Raw genomic sequence first — 26,457 nt, 5'->3', positions numbered from 1 at the left:
CCAAATGTTATTGCAATTATGACTAGAATTTTATGGTGAGATCAGACCAAAATTGAACTTTTTAGCCAAACACACCATCAGTATGTTTCATGGCCAAAGAGGAATGCATACAAGGAGAAGCACCGCATACCAAGTCAGGGTTGTCGTTTTGCTGCCAGTAGTCCAGGGGTACTAGTTACTACCAATGGCACGAAGCTGGTTGCCTCAGCGAATACCTGGTCGTTGGTGGACTTTCCAGCAGGACAATGACCCCAAACGTACATGAAAATACGAACAAAATTGGTTAAGTAAAAACAACATCAATGTTGTGCAATGGCCATCTCAGTCTCTGGACTTAAAATCCCATCGAAAACCTGTGGGCTGAACAGAAGAGAACAGTCCATAAGCACAAGCCCAAGGATATCAATGATCTTGCAGATTTTGGTTGAATCAATTGAATCATTAATAAAGCCCACTACTTTACACATGTTGGAAAATAGTTTATTTCAATAACGTACAATTGTTTGTGCATATTCATCAAGGGTGCAAATCATTCTGGAGGCCACTTTATATACAGACATACAGTACATATACAAAGATAAATGATGGTTACTGAGATTTGCAATTACGATCACTTAATTCATCATTTTTATTGATACCGATTAAAAAGACAATTTAATATTTACAATCAATTTTACCACACCCAAAACATTGCATCAAAGTTTTAAAAAAATACGAAATGGAACATCACATTTTCCAGAGAAATTAAAACGAGGAGCATTTCTGTAGACTTGGTCTTCTCTGGCCAGGTGATTATTATAATGAATTATATTAGATGGCATTTTCAGTCTTGAAGCACTATGTTCATTGGGTTTGTAGTAGTCTGGATGTCTTTATAGAAGTTTTCAATCTGCTCTTTGTACATCTTCAAGACCACTGGCCTCTTCAGCTTCATTGTGGGTCCTGGGGGGTAAAGAGAGGGACATCGTCTGACACCAAACACTACTTGAACTCTGCAGTGGTAGAGGCATTTTAAGGTTGGCGAGAACAAAGGACCAAGTATGCGAACATCATGCATACTGTACATCATCCTCAAAAATCACTTGTACCCTTTCCCCCCCCCAGTGTCCCCTACTGCAAGGTATCAGAACATAATGCACACTTACCAGAATATAAAACTGAGGTAGAAGTTAGGACATGCTTGTATTCAATGTTTGAGTCTCAATTCTGTGAATACCACCACAGATTATCTAGACGCACTAGATATTCAGCTCTACGTCCCTAGTATTGAATTCTAATCATTTTGATTGGTTGAGCACTCTTTACAGACACATCTATCTTGCCATACTCCTTTTACCAACAAGTATGACTATAGTTAAGATGCAGAGGAAATGGTACAGAGTAGCTGAATATCTCGTAGGTCTATTGCAGGGTTAGGCAACCTGTTTCTCTAGAACCAGAGATGTTCCTGGTTCTCGCTCTATCCAAACCAATAAATACATAATTGGATTATTTTTAATTAGTTCCAAATAAGTCTTGATGAATGTGCTGGACTATGTGCTGCAGGCACTCAGCGTTTCATCAAAATTCAGGCCCAGACTTTTTATTTTTTTTTACTTTATTTTAACTTTATTTTACTTTATTTTAACTATCAAACTCTTGTGATCAAGTTCAGATGGAACAAAAACCAAATGTCACTGGCACTCCAGGACTAAGGTTGCCTAACTCCTGGTCTATAGGGTCTCTGGTACCACACTGATAGGCCGTGCCCCCCCCGCCCCGTCCCTCAAGCAGCTTCCCATTGGCTCACCTAGCTCTCCCCCCGGAAGGGTAAAGTCTCTCTCCAGCACGACCCATTTCTGGACGCGCTGGGCGTTGGAGGTGGCACGCTCGTTTGTGTGGTTGATGCCGTCCTGGATGGCGGCGTTGACGGCGCGGTCTTTCCCACCAGCAATGTCCGAGACCCGCGTGGCGCTGCTTCCCAGCCTGCGGCAGAACTTCACCGCCTCCTCCGTCAGCTCATCCAATGGTGCACCCGTGTCAGGGTGCAACTGGCACTGGGGGCAAAAGGGATGGGTCAGGGGTCAGGGGCTGGTCAGAGGGCTGCTGTCCAGGGGAACCCTCTGCAAAACCTGGTCAATGCCCTTAACTGCAGATCTAGCCTTACTTACTATAACTTTGCAGTATTCTTCACCCCAGAGTGCAAGCAATGACTAGACCAGGCACAGTTAGCTGTGTGTGTTTACACTTGTTTCAATAATTATTTGATCTAGGTCTGGTAACTCGCATTCTAATCTTGAGACAAGTAGTGATACAATCTTTAATGTTTTCAATAAATGAATGTGATCTGTTCATTTTACTGTGTGTTTATCCATCCATGTATCATTCTTTGCGAGTGACTAACACCGTAATGAACCCATACTTATTCAATTAATATCAAAAAGACACCAGCATTGGCACGCTTCTGTTAATGCACATTTTAAAAGTGCCCAACAGACCACTAGATGGCATTATGTGCATGCATCTTGAGAATGCATCAAATTCTTCTACGTGCATCTTGCTGATGAGATTCATTCTTATGATTCAAAACTATGTGATAAAACCACACCATGTGAAACTCAGGTATGCTCTGCAGATAAGGAGACAGAATAGAATGTTCAGTTCGTCAAAACAGATCACCGATTGTGCATGCATCCGATACAACTTCCAAGTTCATGCCACTACCATGATCAATCATGTTGAATGGCCTGACACATTTAGTTATGGAACCAGAGACTGCAGTGTGTATTGCCAGAAAAAAACACTGAAAAAAGACACTTGAGGCTATGAAACAAGTCAGTGGGAACAAGTGAACACACCCAGCCCATACCTTGATGGTAAGCAGCATGGAGAGGAACTTCCTCTGGTCTCCAATGAGCATGGCATTACTGATCAGCGGTACAGCCTCCTTCAATGCATCCTCAATTGGCACTGGTGGGATGTTCTCTCCACCAGCAGTGATGATCAGTTCTGGAAGGTGTGCACACGTGTAAAAAGGGGTGTACAGGCAGCTATCTAAGGCCTTTTTTAAAGAGGAACAGAGGCAGTATTTGCACTGGCAAAATTATGTAATCGAAAATTGCATCTGGTGTTTGTTCCCTTAACAGATGGATGCGACCTGCGCATTACATGTCCCTTAAGACTGATGTGACGCCAGTGTTGTATTAGGTCAAATGACTGTTTTTCAAGACACTTGACTGTTAAAATCCATTGTGATTCCTAGGCCTTTCCATGGGTTTTCTATCAGGTGCCGTAGTCCATAATGGGTTAAGGCAGAAGCAGTCCAAGAGTAGCTGGTGTTTGACCATTGGGTACAGTTGCGTTTGATTTTTTTGTGTTCACCTTTGATGCGCCCTGTGATGAAGAGGAAGTCATCGGCGTCCTGCTTGCCCAGGTCGCCAGAGTGCAGCCAGCCTTCAGCGTCCAGCGCATCCGCAGTCTTGTCGGGCATGTTGAGGTAGCCCATGAAGACATGTCGGCCCCACATACAGATCTCTCCATCCCCATTGTTATCCGGGTTGAAGATCTTTGTCTTGCATCCAGGGATTATCTTGCCACAGCTTCCGAGAGGGAATAGGCACATACAGGTTTGGTCTTTCGTTTCAAGGCATTTGAAAGTTTTCTAAATATAAACCCACTGCTGCCACCAATACATGACAGAGAAACCATTCAGCATAAGCACAGAAAAATTAGAAAACTGCCTTTAATGCAAATAGGACATACTGTTGTATATTGATGTCACCTAACGCTCTTTTATTACATGTAAGAAAAAATTGAATGCAGTGAAAGTGATGTAGACACACTTACTGGGCAAATCTTTAAGAGAATTAAGATTACCGAATGCCAAAATATCCGTTAAATGGTACACAGACATTGCCACGGACAGCAAAGTTACATGCTCAAAAAAAGCACGTCTGAGCGTGAGCGTGTGAGTGCATGCGTTCACCTGGTGAGGCGAAAGATGTGCTCCAGTGAGATGGTGTGGGGCCCAGAGCTCTCGCTCATGCCGTACAGCTCGATGAGAGGGATGTCCAGGCTCAGGAAGAACTCCAGTGTCTCCTTGGTGATGGGTGCAGCCCCGGTGAAGCACTTGGTGCAGCGATCCAGACCCAGGGCCTTGCGGACCTTCTGGAACACCACCTTCTTCGCCAGCCGGTAGTTCACGGGGGCTTCAGAAGGTGCTGTGCTGCATGAGGCCAGAGGAAGAGGCGTGTTGAAAAAGACCCTTTTCAAGTCTTCTCCCTGGAGGATTCAATCTCAACTCAAAGTCTATCGATCTCATACCCGTGCATCTTGTTGAGGTTGGTCTGCAGCCCCACGCGCCGGGCCCAGGCGCCCACCTTCTTGCGCATGGTGGGGCCCTTGGCTGAGGCAGCCTTGATCCCCTCCTGCATTTTCTCCCACACGCGAGGCACGCCCACGAAGGACGTGGGCCGCACTTCCTTAAGTGTGGTGCCCAGACTGCCCTGAGAGGAGGGAAAGCCTGATGTTCAAGCTGGATAACACAGATATGCACGCACACGCACACACAAACCTTAAAAACACACACTCAGGCTTGCACAGGAGCCTATGGCCTGCTGATGAAGCTTAAGGTCTGTGAGGCACACAACTCTATACCTGAAGGTCTTACTTCAACTCTGAGAAATTGCTGTTGTATCCTTTAAGATTCCTTACCCGTACCAGAGCTGTTATAAACCAGTTATAAACCCAGGTCTGTATTGTCAGATCGGGAATATTATGTGGATGAGGCAACGCTATAGAAGGAATGAAGAGTACATTTTTCTTGTATTTTATCAGCTCATCATCCTTCTCATGCCGTTGATAAAAACAACAGGGTCAGGCGGGAAAACATTGCAAACAAGAACTGAACCCAAACTCTCCCTGGAGCTGCTGCAAACTCCAAGAAAGGTTGGACTAGCATGGGAAGGCAGGAATTTGTCAAAGGGTAATCCCTTTTACTGGATTACATGGCCGACTTGATCTAGCAAGATCAGAGGGAGATGGGTGGGCACACGCAAATTTCTACATACGTGTTTGTGTAAACTGAGGATCTGAAGTGTTCTCTGCTCTTTTGCTTCAGTACACCAATACAACATCAAGACTCACTTCAAAATCCATACAATACTAATACAAGTTTCCATCCTCTCCTGCATGAAACCTGTGCCCGCTGCCTCTGGATTACCTTAAGAGCGTCCGGTTGAGCGAAGTAGGTGGACCCCCCACATGCTAGCATTAGCCACATGTCACACATCTGTGCAGCGATGTGGCTCAGCGGCAGGTAGCTGACCACCACCTCGGAGTCAGTGATCTCTGCATAATCTGCAGTGGTTTTGCCCAACCAGGTCAACTGCGGAAGGAAGAGTCAGAGGAGTTTGTGATGTCCTATGACCTGGTCATGTAACTGCCAGAGATTCAGAGACAAGCTTTGCATCATAACCCAACTGTAGAATTTCAACAATAGTATAATATTTGTAATATTTATAATATTTGACATTAGAGATTCATGATTAGATTTTTTTAAAGCCAGATTTTTTCAAAGCAGAGTATTTGGCAAACCTAATAAGTGGAACATTAGAAAGTCAAAATGGTAGAGTGAAGATATATGGCAGGGGTGTCCAATCTTATCCAGAAAGGGCCGGTGTGCAGGTTGTTGTTTGAGCACAAGACTAAGACATTGGGGTCTTTAATCAAGACCTTGATGAGTAGAATCAGCTTAGTTCATTAGTATAATCAGGTGTGTTACTGCTGGGTTAAAACAAAAACCTGCACCCACGCCGGCCCTTTTAGGATAAGATTGGACACCTCTGATATATGGTAACATATATACATTTATTGGACTTATTGTAGTTTCCATGCACTTACTGAGCTTACGGCAGTGAGTAATCAAGTACAAAACAAGTTGCCAGCTCTTTCTTCTTGGTAGATATCTAGACTAGGTGATTGACAAGTGGCTCACTCACGTTGTCATGGCTCAGCATCACACCCTTAGGTTGCCCTGTTGTTCCTGAGGTATAAATCAGGGTGCAGCACTGGTTGGGTTTCTGGCTGGCGATGATGTCATCCAACTGGGCATCGGGTACTTCTTTCCCCAGCTGCATGAACTCCGCCCACTTACCAAACACAATACATTTATAAACAATCGCAAAATGTGGATCATATTTTGAAAAGGGAACATTTCAGATTCCCCTCATCAAGGTTTGTGTTGTGTGTCTAAAATGAAAGGACGACAGAACAAATGTAAGAACACAAACTAATGTCTCAGTGGACTGTGTATGGAATGCCCCGATTCAGCAGTTTTGCAAAGGAAATAACGTTGAAAGATCTCTATTGGGGCAACATTGGCTGTAATTGGCTCAGGAGGTAAGAGCAGTCGTCTGGCAGTCGGAGGGTTGACGGTTCGATCCTGCCCTGGGTGTGTCCCTGAGCAAGACACCTAACCTCAATTGCTCCAGATTGTTGTTGGTGTGTGTGTGTGTGTGTGTGTGTGTGTGTGTGAGAACGTGAAGTGTCAATTGTACAGCACTTTGGATGAAGGCCAAATGCCAAACATTTACCATTTAATGGGTAACTGAAGTGCAGGGTGCTATGATGTTCAACTTGTGCCAAAAGGTCAATTTAATCACAAGCTTTATAATGCATAATCAGAAGCTCCACAATTTTAAATATGAATGAATTCAGACATTCAGCACAGAAGACAAACCTACCGTGTATACATTTGGTCTTGCTTCTTTTAATTCATCTTTGTACTGAACTATGGCTTTTAAGTGGGGAAGCTGGTCTTGAACCTATAGCGCAAGGAAAATTGATCATTACAAAAGCATGCATAATGTAAATCTAGTACACTGTACAACTTCAAAACTAGACCTGCAAAATAATAGGTAAGCTAGCAAAAGGGACCTGGGCACTGAAAGTGAACAAAAATGAAAAAGCAGCCAACTTCAATAAAGACGACTCATGAGCATAAAACATTACATGACAAGACAAATTTGAGTTCAGAGCATAGTGACACTTGGATTGAACATTTGGCCCCAAATACCTCTAGGATCTTCTGTAGCTGCTTGTGGTTCTCTACTACCAGGATATCGGCCTTGCAGTTGTCTGCCACGTAATGGCAAGCTTCCGGGGAGTTTGTGGTATAGATGCCCACACCAAACCCGCTGAAAGAGTTTAAGAAAGAGGGTGACTCTGGACTCTTGTGGTTTCACTTCACATAGCACATTTCCATGACTATGAAGTAAGTTTTGTTAGAAGAGTTGTGAAGAAGTTTTTTGTTTTTAGAAGATAATAATTTATTCTTCATACATTTGGTGTGGGTTATGGTTAGAACAAAAGTCAGTCACTACCAGGTCATGAGTGGGAGTTGTTTTGCTGAAATCTTCACATTAACTGCTGGATCAGGATTGGTTTGGATGCCCTCCACAGGAAGGTGGATGAAAAGTGGAGACTCACCCAGCGAATATGGCTCCAAAGTCGGCGATGAACCACTCGGTAGAGTTGAAGCCCAGAATGCCTACCCCGTGATATCGCTCCAGGCCCAGCTATCCGAGAGAGAGGCACAGTTAGAGCACGGAACTCAACGCTCACCCATTACTCAGCTCTCACTTAACATTTAATCAACGTCAATGCTCACGCAACACTCACTCAACAACCTTTGCGCTTAGTTCACATGCGTTCAATACTGTGGTCACCCAACATTCGTTCAACACTCACCGCTCAGTCAACATTCAACACACTCACTCACCTAACACCTAACCAACATGTACCCAAGATTAAACACTACTCTGATTAAACTAAACTGCTCAACCCTCTTTGCCCACTCAACACTGACTCACTGTTCAACATTCACTTAATACACACTGCTCTATCAACATTCACTGAACACTTTGTACTCACTGTGCATTTACACTGCGGTGTTTATCTTGAGTGCTTAAACCTCAAGATAAACACCGCGCATATGCAACATTCACCAGACACTATGTTCATGTGAGATACCATTCCACCCACAGCCCCTTTGAGGATAATCAGAGATGAACAAATCTGACAGGTTTTTCAAGATGCATAAAATGCCTAACAGTACCCTGTTGATCTGGGTTTCAATCGGCCAGAAATCCGACACCATAATCAGATCATATATCACTGCAAGAGGAACATGCAACCCAACCTGACTCTGAACCTGAAGTGATCAGGCTCGCTGAGTCAGTGCCTCTTTTTGAATTCTCCAAACATAGTTTCACAAAGCTACTTTCAAGGTTTGAGCTTTTTAATACCAGACATGCTCTTATGTTTATATTTCATTAGCATGTTGTTTTAAAAAAATATTTTTCACCCTGTATTTGTGTCTGTTGTATTAATATTTCTGTTTTTGTTTTTTGTTGTGCCATTGTATTTTCATTTTTTATGTGTGTAAAGCACTTAGTAACTTTATTTGTATAGCCTATGAAAGCATCCTGCCCTCAGGTTACATTAGAGGAAATATTGCATGGGAGGTCGAGTCAGTTCATCCTACTGCAAGGTTCGTAGGCGTCACGGAAAGCTTGACATGGTATTCCTTTTGTTTATTTTCGTTGGCGTCTTTACGGATTTAATGAGCCTCGACTTGTAATGGTAATGGTGTTGCTGAATTTTTAAAATGCACTGTGTCAGGCCCAAGTCACAGTGCCCGTCTTGTGTGTGTGCGTGTGCGTGTGTCTCACCTTGAGGAAGCTCTTAGCGGCAGCTCTGCACTGCTCATAGTACTCTTTGTAGGGGAGCTTCCTCCATTCCTCACCCTCCTTCCAGGCCAGTGCGGTCTCATCCCCGAACTTATCCACCGTCCTGGTGAACATCTCGTGCACAGTGATGGGTGCCACGGCGCCCGTCCCAGACTCCGACATCCTCAGTTCCACAGTCCCGTCGCACTCGGTGGTCCACAGCCGGGAGGAGGGAGCGGCTGGGGGCAGGGTGCTGGGTGGAGCTGGGGGCAGGGTGCTGGGTGGAGCTGGGGGCAGGGTGCTAGGAACGGCTGGGGGCAGAGTCCTGGGAGTGGCTAGGGACAGAGTTCTGGTTTGTGGTGTCTCACCTAAGGGGGAGACAGGGGCAGAGATACATAAGATGCATGTGCGAAGAGCCAATGTCTTGGTGTAATCTGGGGGACATTGTATGGTAGGAAACTTCTTAATTCAGAAAAGCCAAATGTCCAACAAAAAAGTTGGGAGTTCCTTGGTTCTGACCGAATCCCCAACCTGGAAACAGGCCCCGGGCTGTACTGCCAACACAAGTAGTGCCTGCTGACTGTGGACCCCGGCAGTAGGCCACAAAACAGTAGACGCATTTGCCCAATAATAGGGAGGGAGTAGAGACCATAATGGACTCATTGGTGGGTTTCCAGAACTGAGAACCAGCCAAGCGAGCAGTGACCAGTATCCCTCTTTCAAAACTGGGTGGACTTCATGTCATGCAAGAGATTTCATATATTCAAAGTATTTTTTTTTTTTTTTTTAAGGCTGACCAGATGCCTAAGTCTGAAGCAAGTGTGGCTCTGAATCTTGAAAAACATCCCTTTTCAACATGGTAACAACCGCAATGTCAGCCATTAAGTTAACTGTTTGCATCATCCTCAAACTGGCACTTTACCATTTTCTGAATGAGCTGCTTGCCTTTTATTTCAGCTTTTACATAACATTACATTAATGGCATTTGGCAGAGGCTCTTATCCAGAGCGACGTTTTACGGCAGTCAACTAAATTAACCACAGAAGCACATGCATGTCAGGCTAACTTTTAGTCTCACTGCTCATTATATCGCAAATTAGAGACAGCAAAACAGTAGAGTGGAGAATTCTTGTTCAGAGTTTTTGTTATCGTGCTGATCAGGACCAATAGAGAAGACATCTCAAACATGACAGAAACTCCTATCTCACTGAGGAGGCTGAAAACAACACATGACTGTCAATGTGTACAGTAGATAGATACAGGTATACACAATGAAAGCTTTGTTAACACATACAATGCCCTACAGTCATTAAGAGTTCATATAGAGGGTGACTGGCACAACTTTTGTTTGAGACCTGAGGAAACCGGAAGTGAAAGTACTGGGACACCTTTAAAGCTTCCTGTTTGAATGTCCCCTTTGAGCAGGTAGAATCAGGTAGAACAGGCAGAACAGGCATTCGCTTGTTACTTGCATCTGAAAGCCTACAAAACTATCAAACAAAACTATCAGTCTGTCATTCTCATGGTTATAGGTACTCTCTCCCTCCCCCCCCCCCATCCCCCCATCCCCCCATCCCCCCAGTCGGGCTGTCTCTCTTTCTGTCCATCCGTGTGCGTGTCTGTAGTTGTGTGTATGTGCACACACCCACCATCGATTTGGTTGAATGTCTTCCATCTCCTGCCCTCCTTACAGGACTGCGCCTTCTGGCCCCGAAGCCTCTCCATCACCTGAGCCAATATGTCGTGCGTGTTAACGGGTGGTGCGGCAGCCGGCCCAGACTCCAATATCCTGTGGTTCACGGTCCCGTTGGATGTGGCTGGGTACAGAGCCTCGGGGTGTGGTGCCTCACCTAGGGAGGGGGATAAGATGCAGGTCAAACAGGTAGGACAGGCAGGGGTACTTTCAGAAGGATATCCAATGTCCCAGTGTAATGTGGGGGGGGGGGGCAATGTCCTGATTGCAAAAAAGACTGGGAAGCACCAGTCTACAATAGGGCGGGAGTGGAGACCTGAATGGCTTCATTGGCATGTTCCCAGAACTGAGAAACAGTCAAGAGAGCAGTGACCACATTAGCCCTCACACACAACTGGTTGGACTGCATAGACTGGCACAAAGCCACTTTGAATACACAGAATCTCCCCAAAGTCTTTTTAAGGCTGTCCAGACACCCATGTTTGAAGCAAGTGTGGCTCTGAATCTTGAGAATAAACAGCATTTCAGTTGTCTAGCTAAAAACAGACAACACACCAAAAGGTCTGCCACAGAAATTAGTCAGTTCACAGATAAACATGCATCTCTGCTGAAGAATTCCTCACAGATGTAATGGTATCAGGTTTCTGCATCCTTTTGCATAAATAACAAATTATGGTGTTTTATCATGTATTTTAGCATGCTTTTTCTGATTTAGCATTTTATTTTCTTTGTTTGTGCTTCGACCACATGATCATTGTGTCATTACAGACACAGCTTTTGTGAAATGGTATTTTTACACACTGGAGTAATTACAGCACTTTTTATACAGTACATAGTCCCCCATTTCAATGTTAGAGAGTAGACAAAGTAACATAATATCAAACAGAAGATGTGTTTGTGTTTCGTTGCATACCCTTTGCATGTCATGACAGTTTGATGACAAACAGAGAAAATACACTATTAAAATCAGAAAAAGCAGAAGGGCATGGGGATTCTAAACTTTTGAATGTGGTATCCCTGTGTCCATGTTCCTGCACTGGGAAGAAGAGGTCTGGTAAGAGGTCTCTGATTAAGTGCTGCTTTCACAATCATAAAATGTAATCTAGTCAAGCATTGCAACTGAGAAAGTTTCACCTGCTGATAAAATATTGAACAAAAGCTGCATTACTTAAAAATCCACTTAAATGTCAAACTGTGATTGAAATGACAAACTTGCATTCAAAATAGCCTTCCCTCTCCATTTAAAAGGAATTAATTGGCCTAGCTGGTCATTCATGGACAAGGATAAGTAGTGTCATTCTCACAAATAGGTCCATGTGGAAGTTAATCTCAATCTCAAAAAAAGCATTGTTTTCAATCTAATGCGGGGAACTTGCCAGGGAGATACCAGCATGAGAGATTCCATGGAATGTTTTAGGAATGTGACCTCAAAACAGCTCAGAGATTCAACCAGCACATAACAACCTGAGGGCCTTCTCCGCACCAAATGCTTTGCCTCTGAAAAGACGTGAAAACGGTACAACATTTTTACTCTAAACAAGTGTCTGCAAGACAGACCCACATCACGATACACAGACATCGCTTTGTGCAGCCTGTCCGCGCAAGCGACCAGCACACGAATCACACCTGATATAGAAACTGGTATGTTCTCTGACAGCAGTCGTGACATGCAGCACTGTCACAGCTCCGCACAAAAAGCATACCGAAGAATTGATACTTACAATGCATTTTTTATCCCCGGCTTGTTTCTGTATTTTCTGAATGCTCTAGCCTCCTTGAGGTTTCAGGTTTACAGATTCACCTTGTGCTCAGGGTGTGCGCTCTGTATTGTGTCTCCAGTCTGTTCTACTATGGCTACACTGCATGATGCACTGCCTCATTAATGCTCAAGGCCACTCCCCCTTTCTCTTCCTCTTCCCACGGCCACACCCCTTTTCCAAGTTCAGAATCCCAATGTAGTTGCAGCTGAACAGCTCAGAAGCCATTCCTATTGGTCGGACCTTCTCATCACACCACACAATACTCTGCCCAGGGGAGAGGGGAGGGGTCTTTGGTTGACAGACCGGCTCTTATCAGGATACCAAAGGCTCTGCTATGCACCCTCATGAGTTCAGCTCTTTGGGACACATGACGTCAGCACAGCCAAATCACACACCATGGGTTACTTGGGAGAAAACAAGAAAACAGAACTATTCATCTTGTGACCTAAGGTTTGGAAGCCATTGGTCTATGTGCTTTTTCTCCCAATTTGGTAGCCAATTGTACCGTATCTTGTTGTATGTTGCAATCCTACCCCTGCCGAGCCCCTCCCAAGGAGCAGCAAACAATTATGCCGCTCCATGTGAGCCAGCCAAACTCAGCCATGGCAGGACCAGGAATTGAAGCCCGATCCTTGGTGTGCAACTGCAACCAAAATGCAACTGCAAAGTTCACCATTGGTTTATATCCTATAGTAAGGGACAGTTTGAGGGCACTTTTCCACCTGAATTCAGTCATCCATCAGCAAAAGGTCAGAAGATGGGACTCTTCTCCTCAGTCAGTTATATTGCCCCTCTCGAGCAGTAGCCTGCGATATCAATAATTTCAGATCCAAAAAATGATAGACATAAATAATTAAGAGCAGCGATCATGTCCTGAGAAAGGCCGGGCTTTGATTCGCACCCATTATTCTGAAAAGTGAGTGAACACCTGTGCCGTAATCTTCTATATCCCCACACACAATCGGCCGCATCTGCCACAAGTTGGAAAGATTTCCATGTCAACCACAGTTCTGAGATCAGAGTAAAAGCACCTAACAGTTTAAGCTTAAAATACAGCTAGGCTGCCTAAAAGGTTAACATCTAAAAGTAAAAACACTTTCGTGCCAACCATTGTGCACTTTAGCGCAGAAAAAGGCCTTTTTGCATTAATAGCGGATTCCTCTCCCTCCAGTGAGAATACAATGCTGCAGATACAGTTTCCGTGACCCAGAATTTCTTCTTATCGCCATGGACACAGAGGCTAATGACTTCAGGGAATGACACAGATTTTTCTTTCTTTGCACAAATTCATGCATGTCAGCTACTTGTATGGACCTGCCAAACAGATTCCCACATTCTTTGAAAAAGTTGTGAATGCCCAGAAGAAAATGCAATACATGTTGAGTCACATGAAAACTGCATATTTACCGGTCTGACCACCCCCACTTTGGGGGACAACTTATACTGATTTATTCAAACAGTTGACATATAATATAAAAATATAATTTAATGTATTTAAGTCAGTGTCATACATGCAAATTGAACAAAAGTGAACAGAAAATAACACAAAGTGTTATCATATTCTAACAATATTTACAGTTTCAGGGCAATTCATTAATTTTCACTAAAGGATTTCCTTTTTTTTTCCCTACTCCTTTTTATTTCTTTCTTCCCTTTGTCCTTTCCCTAATTTTCCTCTTTGAACCATACAAACTATATTAATAATTTCCCTCATATACCAGGTTTTCTACTCTGCTGTAATGTTTTACAATTGATTTAAAATGCTCCATTTGTAGATCCTGATTCAAGGTGGACTTGAAAATAAATACCTGCCCAGAGGTAGAATAACATTTACAACCGTTTGATTAATATTTTTTTAAATCCCCAAGCAGAAAAGTGTGTACATCCAATTCAGCCTTGATATTACACTTTCTTAGCCACATTTGAATTTGAGTCCAGAAAAGGCTCACTATGGGACAGTACCAAAAAATGTTGAATAGGTTCGGTTTCATCTTGGCATAATCTACATAGAGGAGAATGTTCAATACCCCATCTATGCAGCATTTCTTTGGTGGCTAAAATTCTATAAATAAGAATGAGAATGAGAACAAAGGCACACAGGGCTGGAACCGCAGTATGCATGCTATCTAAGTGAGTTCTCAATGTGCGCTTCTCTTCTTAATACGTATGCATTTAAGGGCGGATTGCGCAACTAAAGGGCGTAGATATTATAAGTGTGGCTGATTATGTATTCCATTGAATTAAAGCTTCACGCAATTAACGAAGGTCTATTTGTGCGTGAAATTTCTCCGCCTCTAAACGGAGGTGCAAACGAGACACACAGATCTAGGCTTCGAAGATGCACTGAAATAATCTTTGCAACAGGAATCACACTATTCAGATCAAAAACTCGCAGAGCAAAAAAATCATTAAAAAGATTGTCACGGACTAGCGCCGCGACGAGACTAACACTATTACAGACATGCAACACAAACACCGCAACACAACAAGCGTTACATTTTAAACTGACCGGTAATAAACGTACAACGAGTGCATTTATAAAAAAAATAAATAAAAAAAAAATAAATAAAAAAAAAGGTTTACCTGGGTCCGTTCAATCCTGGCGCCTCAACTAAGCAGAAAGTGAAGGGAACCAGGTGGTATTTATGGAGGGTGGTTAGCGGGAACTACCACCTGTTTGATTTAGGTAAGGGGGGAATTTGAATGGTACACAGATGATTGTTTTAATTTCTGTTTAGTACCCCCTTGTTGTTCTTGTGTTTTTAGCGGTTTGTTATTATTGTAATGGCCATGTGTGTTATGTTCTGTTTGATCATTTTCTGTTTTATTTTGTTAATTGATTGGATTTATTTTTTTGTGCATGGAAGGTGCCAGGTGGGAGGGGCTATGCCCATTTGTAGCTCCAGGAGAGAGCTGAGGGGAGAGTTTTTCTTTTGTTTGTCTTAGTTGTCTGTGACTATGGTACTAGGTACCCTGAGGCTTACCCACTAAGAGACGTCACTGCTAAGCAAGTAGCTAGTGTGTTCCTGCGTTTTTTTTTTTCTCACAAGTAGGCATTCCAAAATAAATTCTCACTGACCAGGGCCCCAACCTTCAACTTCAAGCGTCAACAGGATTTTCACCATTCAAGCCCCTCTACGGCCGTCAGGTCTGAGGACCCCTGGATGTGCTGCGGGAGAGCTGGGAGGGAGCAGATGGACCACGGAAGATGAACGTGGTTTCTTACGTGCTCAAGATGAGGGAGCAGCTGGAGAAGACCACAGCCCTCGCACGAGAGAACGTACTGCAGGCGCAGGCCAGACAGAAGGTCTGGTATGACAGGGTGGCCAGGCCACTTAGCCAACATCAGAAAAACTGTTGGCTAAGTGGCAGGGCCCTTACCAGGTCAAGCGGAAGATGGGGCCGGTGACATACGAGGTCTGCATTCCACCTCGCCGACAGCCGCTGCAGACCTTCCACATCAACATGCTGAAGAAATAGCATGCCCGGTCACCACCATCGACCCCAGAAACACCAGCAACACCACTGCAGTCCCTGTATGTTCGCACCGTGGAGGAAGAAGAGGAGGTCACCGAGCAGTATTTCCCCAGTGCCCAGCAAGGGAGTGAGCTGGTCTTGGAGCATCTGACAATGGAGCAACAACAACAGCTCCTGCGGTGTCGGCCAGAGCAGCTTTTCATGGACAGACCAGGGAGCACAGACCTGGTTAAACACCACATCACCCTTAAAGACCCAAAGCCCATTCACCAGCCAGTCTACTGGGTTCCTGAGCGGCTTCTGCCTGTCCTGAGGGAGGAGCTGGAGGCTATGAAGGATTGAGTCTTCAACAAGCGAATGGAGCAGCCCAGTCATCCTCGTCCCCAAAAAGGATGGCAGCCTGAGGTTCTGTTTGGACTTCAGGAAGGTCAATAGCATCAGCAAGTTCGACCCCTATCCGATGCCCAGGGTGGACGACTTGGTGGAGCGGCTGGGAAAGGCAAGATACCTCAGTACCCTAGATCTCTGCAAGGGGTATTGGCAGGTCCCGCTGACCACTGAGAGCAGGGACATGACGGCCTTCAAGGCACCCTTTGGACACTACCAGTTTTCTGTGTTGCCCTATGGCTTGCATGGAGCTACAGCGTCATTCCAGAGGATGATGGGCCGTATCCTGAGGGGGACTGAGGGTTTTGCTGCCGCCTACCTTGACGTCATTGTCGTCTACGGCCGCACATTGGAGGAACACCTTCACCATCTGCAAGAGGTGTTGGGCAGGATCAAGAGGGCAGGGCTCACCATTCGCCCTGACAAGTGCACCCTGGCTAAGGGTGAAACTCAGTACCTTGGGTTTGTGCTGGGGCATGGGGTGATCCGACCACAGGTCGGGAAGGTGAAGGCCTACAACAAAGAAGGGGGTACGGTCATTCTTAGTGCTAGTGGGGTGGTACAGACGTTTTATCCCCAACTTTTCAGCCCGAGCTCCACCCTCACTTCCCATACAAAGAAGGACAGGCCCAATAGGGTGACATGGACAAAGGACTGTGGGTTGGCATTTCAGGACTTGAAGGACTCTTTGTCAAGAGCCAATTCTGCAGAGTCCGGACTTTGAAAAGACTTTTACAGTGCAGACTGACGTATCAGAGCATGGTCATGCGGCTGTGCTGTTGCAAGGTGAGCCAGGACAACTAAAGCTGGACTCTTTGCCAGGATAGCCAGGTGGTTACGCCTCAAGTGGCATCAGGAGAAGGAGGGGGAAATGTCACAGACTAGCGCCGCGACGAGAGTTTTTCTTTTGTTTGAGTCTTGGAGTTGTGTGCTGTGTAATGGGCCTAATTTTTTATGCATAGCCGAAGTACACGCCATTTTCATTAGCATTTTTTTTTATTTGTGTGGTAAAGTTTTTCTTCTTAGTTTATTGTTATTTTTGTCGTCACTGTAAATATTTCTGCACAGCCACCATAGCACCTGTAAATAAAATACACCATCAGCACCTCATCACCGCAGGCCCTCGTCCTTTGTGTCTTCCACCCTCGGTGCACCCTAACAAAGATCATTAATAGTAAATATGAATTAATGACTGCAGTGAAGCAATAAATAAGACTGGATTTTTGTCACAGAAAATATTTGCAAAATAATATATTAAATCAACCAATGTCTCATGCAGAGCAGTGGGAAGTGACTGAAATAACGTGCTCAACCGCAGTGACAAATACATAATTTAAAAAAAAGAAAGAAAACATTAAAAAAAAATGTATCCTTGTTGCCACTAGTAATGAAATACGAGTAGCCTAAATGCGTTGATATGCTGCTTTTAATTGCTTTTGTCTATCACGGAAAGAGAGTGTTACTTTTGATTAGCTATCCTCCAAAACAATCACAGAAAATAAATGAGGAATTAAAAGGACTGCCTGAAAATAGAAAATCACCAGCGACCTCAGTGACAAACACTCAGCCATACAAATAATTACACTTCTAGGAGAACCTCCCACACATTTCCATTCTATCCTGGCAATAGTCAAGCTCATTGCAACTATACATCTCGCATTTGAATTAATTCAAACGACAACTGCCAGCACAGCTGGATTATATTTTGTCCTGCGCTGGATAAACTTTTACATGGCACCAGATACATGTATATTGCCACACTTAACAGGTGTTTTAATTGCACTGTTTAAGATCTGCCTCAATCACAAAATGTGATTGGTAGGCAGTCCCATTCGCTGATTTCGTAATGAGCATTGATCATTTCAAGCAGACTGCAATATATGCTCATCAGGCCACCTTTTGTGCTGCAAATTTCACGTACGTGAATCTGGGCCTTTGTGTTGTAGATTACATTTTAAAAGGGTAACATTGCCATTTTTGGCCATCAATCTATATTCAATAATCCATAATGACAAAGTGAATACATTTTTTCAGAAATAATAAATAAATAAAAATCTGTCATTTATATAAGTATCCAGAGCTTTAATTCAGTACTTTGTAGAAGCAGCAATTACAGCTTTGATTGGGTAAGTCTCTACAAACTTTGCACACTTGGATTTGGGAAGTTTATGCCATTCTTCCTGGCAGATCCTCTCAAGCGAAGTTAGATTGAATGGGAAGCGCCTGTAAACTGCCATCTTCAGGTCTCCCCACAGATGTTCCATGGGGTTCAAGTCTGGGCTAATGGCTGGGCCACTCAAGGACAGTCAGAGACTTGTCCCAGAGCCACTTCATCGTTGTCTTGGCTGTATGATTTGGGTGGTGCGGAAAGGTGAACCATTGCGCCAGTCTGAGGTTGTGTGCACACTGGAGCAGGTTTTCTTTGAGGACCTTCATCCATGATGCTGCCACCACCAGGCTTCAAGTTCTACATTACATTACATTACAAGCATATAGCAGATGCTCTTATCCAGAGCGACGTACAATGAAGTGCAAATCGAACACAAGGACAAGCGACAAACATCTAGACACATCTCAAGGACAAACAGGATGGGGGTGTCTCGGTGGCGCAGCCTGTAGAGCACTGACCGCATGCTCATTGCGAGCCGCGACGTTGGCGGTTCGAATCCGACATTTGTCGCATGTCTTCCCCTCTCTCTCGCTCCAATTCTTCCTGTCTCTCTATACTATATACTGTCCAATAAAGCTGAAAAAGGCCTAAAAAAATATCAAAAAAAAAAGGACAAACAGGATGCACATTACCACAATTTGGAGTGCTCCAGCAAAGGGTCTGAATACTTATGTAAATGAAAGATTTCCATTTTCCGTGCAAGTTGCAGGTTGCCATTGATAGGCCACGGATTACAAAATGTATCCTATTTGTAATCAAGTTAACTTAACTGGCATGATTCTAAGTCCAGTTTTTTTAAATAACACAAGTCGGGCCGATAAATGAATATAGACACACTGTCGGTAGCCTTAGGATGGTCCAATTGTGGAAATTGTCACTGTGAAAGGGAAAGCATTATGGGTGGTTGAGTTTTAGTCCATCTCTGCAATCTAAAAAGCAGGACCTTAATTTTTATGAACTGAAATCCACCGTATTCAGTATATAACCATGTATTTAAATCATGAAATACATACTTTGAATCCAAACTTCAAAGTTACAAAGTTCTATTCAGCTTTTGCTGCTCTATTTAATAGGGAGCAGTATACTTTACTGACTTCACCCTTGTGTTTGGAATACATTCTCATCATATATTTGTCATGTTCGGAGGCCGCTGTATTTTTTTAAAAGTGAGTAACCATGAAGCCAATATGTTTGTTGAATTGGCAGTATATAATACTCTAATTATAGACTCTACTGGCTGGAAATGGCTTTGATGCTGGATCAAAATAATTATGTTATAATGGTGGAGGAAGTAAACATGGAGCAAAAAAACAAGCCTGATGACAGTAAAATAATATCCTACTGGCACATTGCATATGGACCAAGAAAACTTATTTTGTGCGCCTTGAAACTTATCTTTAGACACAGGACATATTACAACAGACCAGATACACAAACAATGTCAACAACCCTGTGCAAGCCCATGGGATGCTAGGAATGCTAAACCAGTGTGGGATTCCATAAATTGCAACTAGCAGACTCCAGATTTTGATCAACCTTTTTTATTCAACCTCACTACAGAATTAAGCTGAAAAAAGGAAAATGAAATACCAGGAGCATTCCACTAATGTCTGAGAAGGTATGTAGGCCAAGTGTCAAACGATGACGCAAATCTTACAACTTCCTAGTTTACCTTGAAAAGCCAGTCAGGCAAGATCTTGCGTGTATCGATTTAGTTGCACGCTGGCTTTCTACAACCTGAGTTAAGAATGTTTAGGAGAAGAGTTAATGGACAGAAAGTGATAATAAAGTGCAAGTTACCCAGTTTGGTAACTAGTTTGATGTGTTCACATTTTTATTAATAACTGGCAAACAGGTATTGGTCATTAAAAAACCAGGAAGTTGCATTCAGTTCATTATCCAACATGTCAAAACCAATTTAGGTTGACAGTTATAAGTATGTCTAATTATTATTTTACAACTACTTAGTAAAGTAAAGTAAAAACTTGCTCCAAGCTGCGTATCCACCCATTCCGACAATCGATTGGCGAGATGACTCGTCGGATTCCCCTGCCAGCAAGGGGTCAGTGTCGGTCATTGGCATCGCCGCGATCTGTGAGATCACGACAATCCTACAAAGTGTAACTCGCATACATCAAGAAACATCTGTATAATTTATTGTACACAATTTTAACAGAATCACACTTTCTAATATCCCTGAGTAAGACACCTAAACCCCAAATGCTCCTGACGGCAGCCAATTGCCGTTGGTGTGCGAGTGTGTGAATGAGAAGCATCAATTGTACAGCGCTTTGGACAACGGCTGTACAACCATTTGCCATTTCGTTATTCCTGACTTCTGAGACATTTGTTTCGTATCGCAGTTTTTCTTTATAATGCAAACATTTTATTCAAATCAGGATCAATCAGTAGGATCAGTAGAGAACCAAATGTGACCTGGATTTGGCTAGAGGACCAATATCAAAGGCTCTTCTGTTTTATCAGAGTTCACCAATGGGAAGTTCTCACACATACACTGGATATTGGCCAATGTAAACATGACATTTTGCTTCACCAAGAGATATAGCTGCATCTTCAGCATAGCAATGATAACAGCTCAGCTGCCACGCTGAAGAATGGCATGGCCAAGAGGAAGCGCAAAACACATCACACTTACTGTACTGAGAGGGATTATTATCATTAAGACAAAGAATTTCCCATCTGACAAATATTGAGAGAACAACTCTAAAGCAGACCCTAAGACTCCCACCCAATACCAGTCTGTCAACATCCTGATGGCATCAAATGCATAACTGGTAAAACCAATACAGTGCACTCACCCACATCAGAGCTCATCAAGCTGTTGTTGGTAAACTCAAGAGCAGTCTCCATTCTATGCTGCTTATAAAAGCTTATGAAATATAGATTGGTTATTGTTCTTCACAACTGTGCAAAGTTGCTTTGAAATTTTTTTAATTTTGGAAATTAAGGGGAGCTTAGAAATAGATCTGTAATCACTGAGGATTGAAGGGTCCATGTAAGTATTTTTCAGAAGAGGGTGAACAAGCAATGTTGAAATAGTCAGGGACACAGTCAGAAGACCTGGGAGCTATTGATAATAGAAGTAAGCTAGGTCCAACTGTATCTAAGAGTTCAAGCAAGGCAATCAGCAAAAACTCAGACTCAGGCTCTGAGTTATAATCAGGACAAGCCATTACAGGAAATATTTAGGCTCAGATTCCTAGACTGGATTCAGATTTTGACTGACAACCTTGCAGGTGGCACTTAATCCAAACAACCTTCCTGTCACCCTGGCAGCCAGGGTAATGTCAGTGGAATATTGCCTTGTGGTTGTCTGGAGTAGAACTGTGATCAACATCAACAAGGCCCGGGAACCCCCATTGTCACAGACTCTTATCCCGCCCCCATAGACTTTAGATTTTGCACTTTAATAATACTTCACATACCCTGCTTCAGTATCATCTTGTATTGTAAATATATATATATTATTTATTTATATTTCCATTCCACTTTATTTTATATCTATGTTTCTATTTTAGTATTATTCTTTATGTTGTCTGCATGCACCCACTAACCACAGCAAATTCCTTGTATGTGAAAACTACTCGGTGAATAAAGTGATTCTGATTCTGAACAGAACCCGCTAACAGATTATTATAATGTAATTCACTGAATGTCCAGTCGGTGGTGTCACAGTCACTTCCTTAGTCCTAAACCAGGCAGGTAGGGCTCGTCTGCATTGTCACGACGAAACGGCCACAGAAAGTACTCTCCCCATCCTCGTTCTCAGGAGCCACTTCATGTGCTGGAGGTACTTTCAGTTTTGTGAAAACAATGTTACAGTCATGCTAAAAAACCAGACATACAGATGTTGAAAATCTCTCTTGCCATATCCAATTTCAATTTATTTCCAATTCCCCATCACATTTAATAGTGTTGGTTAGAGAAAAAGTGATGACTAAAATGACTACAGAAAAAGTACTACATTCAAGGTTTAATCTGACAGAAATGTATCTGCTAGTTCAGTAGAAAATGTAATGCAACTCAATGCCTCTTGCAATGCACAGATTTCCAAAGCTATGATACCACCTATTGGACATTGAGCAAACTACATCATCATGTACAGTTTGGTCGCACATGATAGGGTGGTTGGTCACTCCAACAGCTATCAGTGTTTCTGTTCCAGACTGCAAGTGTATCCTAATGAGTTTACTGTGCTCAGGTACAGGCTTGAACCAGGGTAATTTTTAGAGCTGTCTATTAAATTAAATACAAGGCAATTGGTTGGAACAAAAACCAATACGCAGACCGACCGGAGTTCTGCACCCCTGATGTGCCACGTCAAAGCAAAAAATGAATTCTCTGACTTTCACTTGATTGTGTTCTAAACCAGGATTAGGCACTTAGACCCTGGCCTTGGTATTCTAGAGAGGTATTTGGGCCATTAGGGATCAAAGCCTAAATATTCAGTCTGACAAGTAAAACTGTGTACCTCCTTAATAGTGGTCTCAAACTCCTCAACAGTGGCCATAGAGGGCTGTGTGAATTCTGGTTTTTATTCCTGCCTCAGATCTTGATTACATAATTACTTAAATTATTTGCAGAAATAGGGCTATGTTTGCAAATAACATATATAAAGTGAATTGTGTTATTTGTGTTGTCTAAATGACACCTGTTGCTTATATTCTGAGCTTTAATGCAGTTAAATGCATATGGCTAAATGAGAAATTGGAATCTAAGGCAGCATAAATTGGTTGGAATGAAAATTCGCATACATAGGGCCCTCCATTGCAACAAGTTTAAGACCGCTGCTCTAGATGGCCTGTTTTCATTAAGCCCAATGAATACAATTATGTAATTAGGGTAGTGGTTCCCAAACTGCATCCCCTGTGTATGCTGGTTTCTGTTCGAATCACAACTGCAATTCCAGAATTTTAATAAATTGTAAATAGTGCTTTTCATGTTTAGAGGGATCATTTACCCTCGTAAACCACATTAAATCAGAAATAGCTATGCCTGCCATGAAATTAAATCAAATTATTGTGTTCATATTGTGCTAGATTGCAAGCAATTCCATAAAACAAGGTACATTCTTTTTAACTAATCAAATTAAAAAACAAGGTGAACACTGGCCACTAAAAATAACCATCTGGAAGAGAATAAAGAATTCAAAAGACAAAGCAACGGATAACGAGCCAAACTTGCATTGTATTTCTAAGATAAAGGAAGAAATAGTTCTAGAGTTTGAGAACCACTGAATTAGGGGATTGAAAGCAGCAAAAAATAAATAAAAGAATTCTATTGCACTCCAGGTCCTGGATACCTATCCCTCTCCAACCCCTTCATGCAGTGAGCACTTCCTGGTAACATGGTGAGCACTGATCTGTGATCAGTGGTGCGGAGGACTGTAGGGACTGACTGGAAGGCTACACTTCGCTCAATCGTCAATCGAAACGGTAGGTTTTTCTGTTGCCGATTACAAATGAAAACCAAGAAAATGGCTTCCACCATCTCAGAGGTGGCACAGATCAGCGTCATCATTTTTAGTATCCTGTAAAGCAGGGGTCCCATACCCATAACTGAAAAGCCACATGGCCCATCTCAATACTAAAAAATTAAGGTCGCCCCTTATGAAATTTCCTTAAGGATGTTATAGGTATAGAAACATCCTTAAGGAAAGGTGTAAAGAAAGGCTACCAGTCTAGTCATATTTTTATTATTTATTATTTTTTTTTTTACAAATTGTTAGGTGTATTGTTTATTATATCGTTAGGTTTCCAAAGATTTTAAGCATATTTCTGTATTCCGCTGTGTTCTCCACTATTTGAGATTGCATGAGAGCTTCTGTTTGGTGTTCGTAATGTAAAGTAAATGGTGTCTTCCCTATCTTCTTCTCTTACCACATTACTGATCCAAGGTTGTTGTTGTTTTTGTCTTGTTGAGGTCCAGTTTGTTTTCACCTGTTCATTATCACATACTCAATCCTACCCAGAAAAGGCTAGTTTGTGAGTGCAGGCTTTTTTTTCCCCCCAAACCATGCAGTCACACACCTGATTCTACTAGGCAAAGACACTAGTGGTTGATTTAATAGAGTCAGGTGTGTAACTGCTTGGTTGGAACAAAAGCCTGCACCCACACTGGCCCTTTCTGTGAAAGATTGAACATACCTATGTGACTATGCATGAGGGCTGGCCAACCCTGTTCCTGGAGATATACCAAGCGCTTGGATTTCACACCAGCCCCAACAAAGCACACCTCCTTCAACACCTTGATATCTCATTGAGCTGATAATTAGCCGAATTAGCTGTGCAAAATGAGGGTTGTAATGAAAGCCTACAGGATGATAGATCTTTAGGAACAGCCATTGGGCAGTCATGTGTAGTAAATAACTGTAGTAACTGGTGGCAGCAACATCTTGCATACACACCGGCCTGCCAGGACTGGAGTTGCCCATCCCTGATCAAGGCTGCTGGGTTTTCTCCCCCCCTTTACCCAAGAGTCAGGTGTGAAGACTATGTGGCCAATCAGCTGTACTAATTATTCACTGAATTACCCAGGAAAACCAGATTTTGTAAACCATTATATCAGAATAAAGAATCAAATTCCCAATTCATCAAATTCCCAAGTTCATATTGAGCTTATTGCAAACAACTGCATAAATGAATAAAGTAAATTATTAACTGATCAAATTAAAGACTGAGGTGAGTCAATATGCTCCAATATGCTCATAACTGAAAGTATGGGTACCTGGCCACTAAAACTGACCATGCATGAGGAAGATGGTTTGAAGAATATGATAATGAGCCAAACCTGTATGGTGGTATCACCTCTTTTTATGTAATTGTTTGCAATATAGCACAATATGAACCTTGGAATTTTATTCTTCATGGCATGCATAGATATTTCTGACAGTATGTGCTTTAAACAATCCCTCTAAATATGAAGCAGGTAATTAAGCAAGGAATCAAGGAACACCAAAACCAAGTTGCTATAGGGTCTGCTGGTTTTCATTGTTACTCTGCACTCAATTAATCAATTAGAGCAGTTGTTTACATGGTTAGCTCACCTCACCTGGTTACCTGGGTCAACAGGGTGCAAAGTTTAAGGCAAAAACAAAAACCCAGTAGCTCTCCAGGACCAGGGTTGGAGACCACAGTTAAAGAAATAGCATGAACAATGAAAGACAACTACATGGCACCATTTCTGGATCCATAAAGAAAATTACTTAAAAAAATGAGCAAACAACTTCCATTGCCTACAGCAGGGGTGAACGGTTCCATTCCTGCAGGGCTGGTGTGTGTGCAGGTTCATTGTCACCCGTTACAATAGCCAAATTAGTTAATTCACTGAACATAATTATGCTGATTCAGTGGCATTACTAGAATTTGCACTCTTGGTTTGCTTAATTTGTGATTATCCGTAAATTCAGGATAATACACATTTCTAAATTTCACTTCTGCCAGTAGTGATAGCTGATTTGCGGAAGACCAGGGTGAGCAGACAACCACTTTGGGTGCCCATCCTACACCCTCTCCCCACCCATAGCCCTGCTGGTTTACCCATAAATGAGACCACAATAAGAAATGTAATATTGGGGCACAGGGAAAGGTGTTCAGCTATCAGTCATAAACTTAGAAATATAAAGAAATATCAAATACAAAATGATCAGGCGAATTCAATTAATAAGGGAAGTTTATCCAGGCATGAAATCCAGGAACAGTCACAGCTCTCTGTGGACATCCCTGGTCAACAGCATGAGTTCTCACCCCTGATTGTGGTAGGCCATAATGTCTGCATGTTTCATTTAACCAATTCAGACCAGAGAAACCAGGTGGGGTGAGATAAAAAATTAATTGCTGAGTAACAATGAAGATCAACACTCCCTCAACAGACCGTGGGCTCATTCCAATCACTTAATTTGCTTGGCTTCGAAATTACATTTGAAGGAGGAAGGGCATTCCATTTGCTTCATTCACATTCTCGATTTACTTCTTTTTCTCGCCTCGGTGGAGCTAGGAGTAGGAAAAGAGGTGAAAAATAAGTGATTGGAATGAGCCCAGAGTGTTGAAAGAATGTAGGATTAGGGTTTCCCTAATGATCTGCATCTGTTACTCAGACACTGAAATGGCTGGAGTAATAAAAAGATGATCTTCTGTCAATAACTAGCACATCACTTATCATTGGCATGCAGCTTGCCCTTTGCCGAGTGATGCACATCCCACTGAATGTAAACATATTTTAATATCAAGTCTGAAGTGAATG

General features: G+C 42.8%; 1 protein-coding gene across 3 annotated transcripts; it reads right to left on the bottom strand.

Annotated features, from left to right (window-relative positions):
- Window positions 1–464: 464 nt before the first annotated feature.
- On the bottom strand, window positions 465–24,234 carry LOC133129716 (long-chain-fatty-acid--CoA ligase ACSBG2-like). 3 transcript variants are annotated; one of them, XM_061243983.1, is made up of 14 exons: window positions 24,096–24,234; window positions 10,358–10,558; window positions 8,712–9,076; window positions 7,468–7,556; window positions 7,055–7,175; window positions 6,723–6,803; window positions 5,979–6,128; window positions 5,201–5,365; window positions 4,303–4,484; window positions 3,965–4,204; window positions 3,361–3,578; window positions 2,849–2,988; window positions 1,790–2,036; window positions 465–942 (listed from the first exon to the last, which is right to left on the bottom strand). In XM_061243983.1, the coding sequence occupies exons 2-14, from the start codon at window positions 10,431–10,433 to the stop codon at window positions 824–826; spliced, it is 2,193 nt and encodes a 730-aa protein (XP_061099967.1). In that variant the 5' UTR covers window positions 10,434–10,558; window positions 24,096–24,234; the 3' UTR covers window positions 465–823. The 3 variants fall into 3 exon arrangements, with proteins under 3 accessions (XP_061099967.1, XP_061099966.1, XP_061099965.1); XM_061243982.1 differs by lacking the exon at window positions 24,096–24,234 and adding an exon at window positions 14,745–14,771; XM_061243981.1 differs by lacking the exon at window positions 24,096–24,234 and adding an exon at window positions 12,123–12,255.
- Window positions 24,235–26,457: the final 2,223 nt, after the last annotated feature.

This window comes from Conger conger, chromosome 5, assembly GCF_963514075.1.
Source record: "Conger conger chromosome 5, fConCon1.1, whole genome shotgun sequence".
Classification (NCBI taxonomy): domain Eukaryota; kingdom Metazoa; phylum Chordata; class Actinopteri; order Anguilliformes; family Congridae; genus Conger; species Conger conger.
This window is presented reverse-complemented; position numbering and strand designations above follow the sequence as displayed.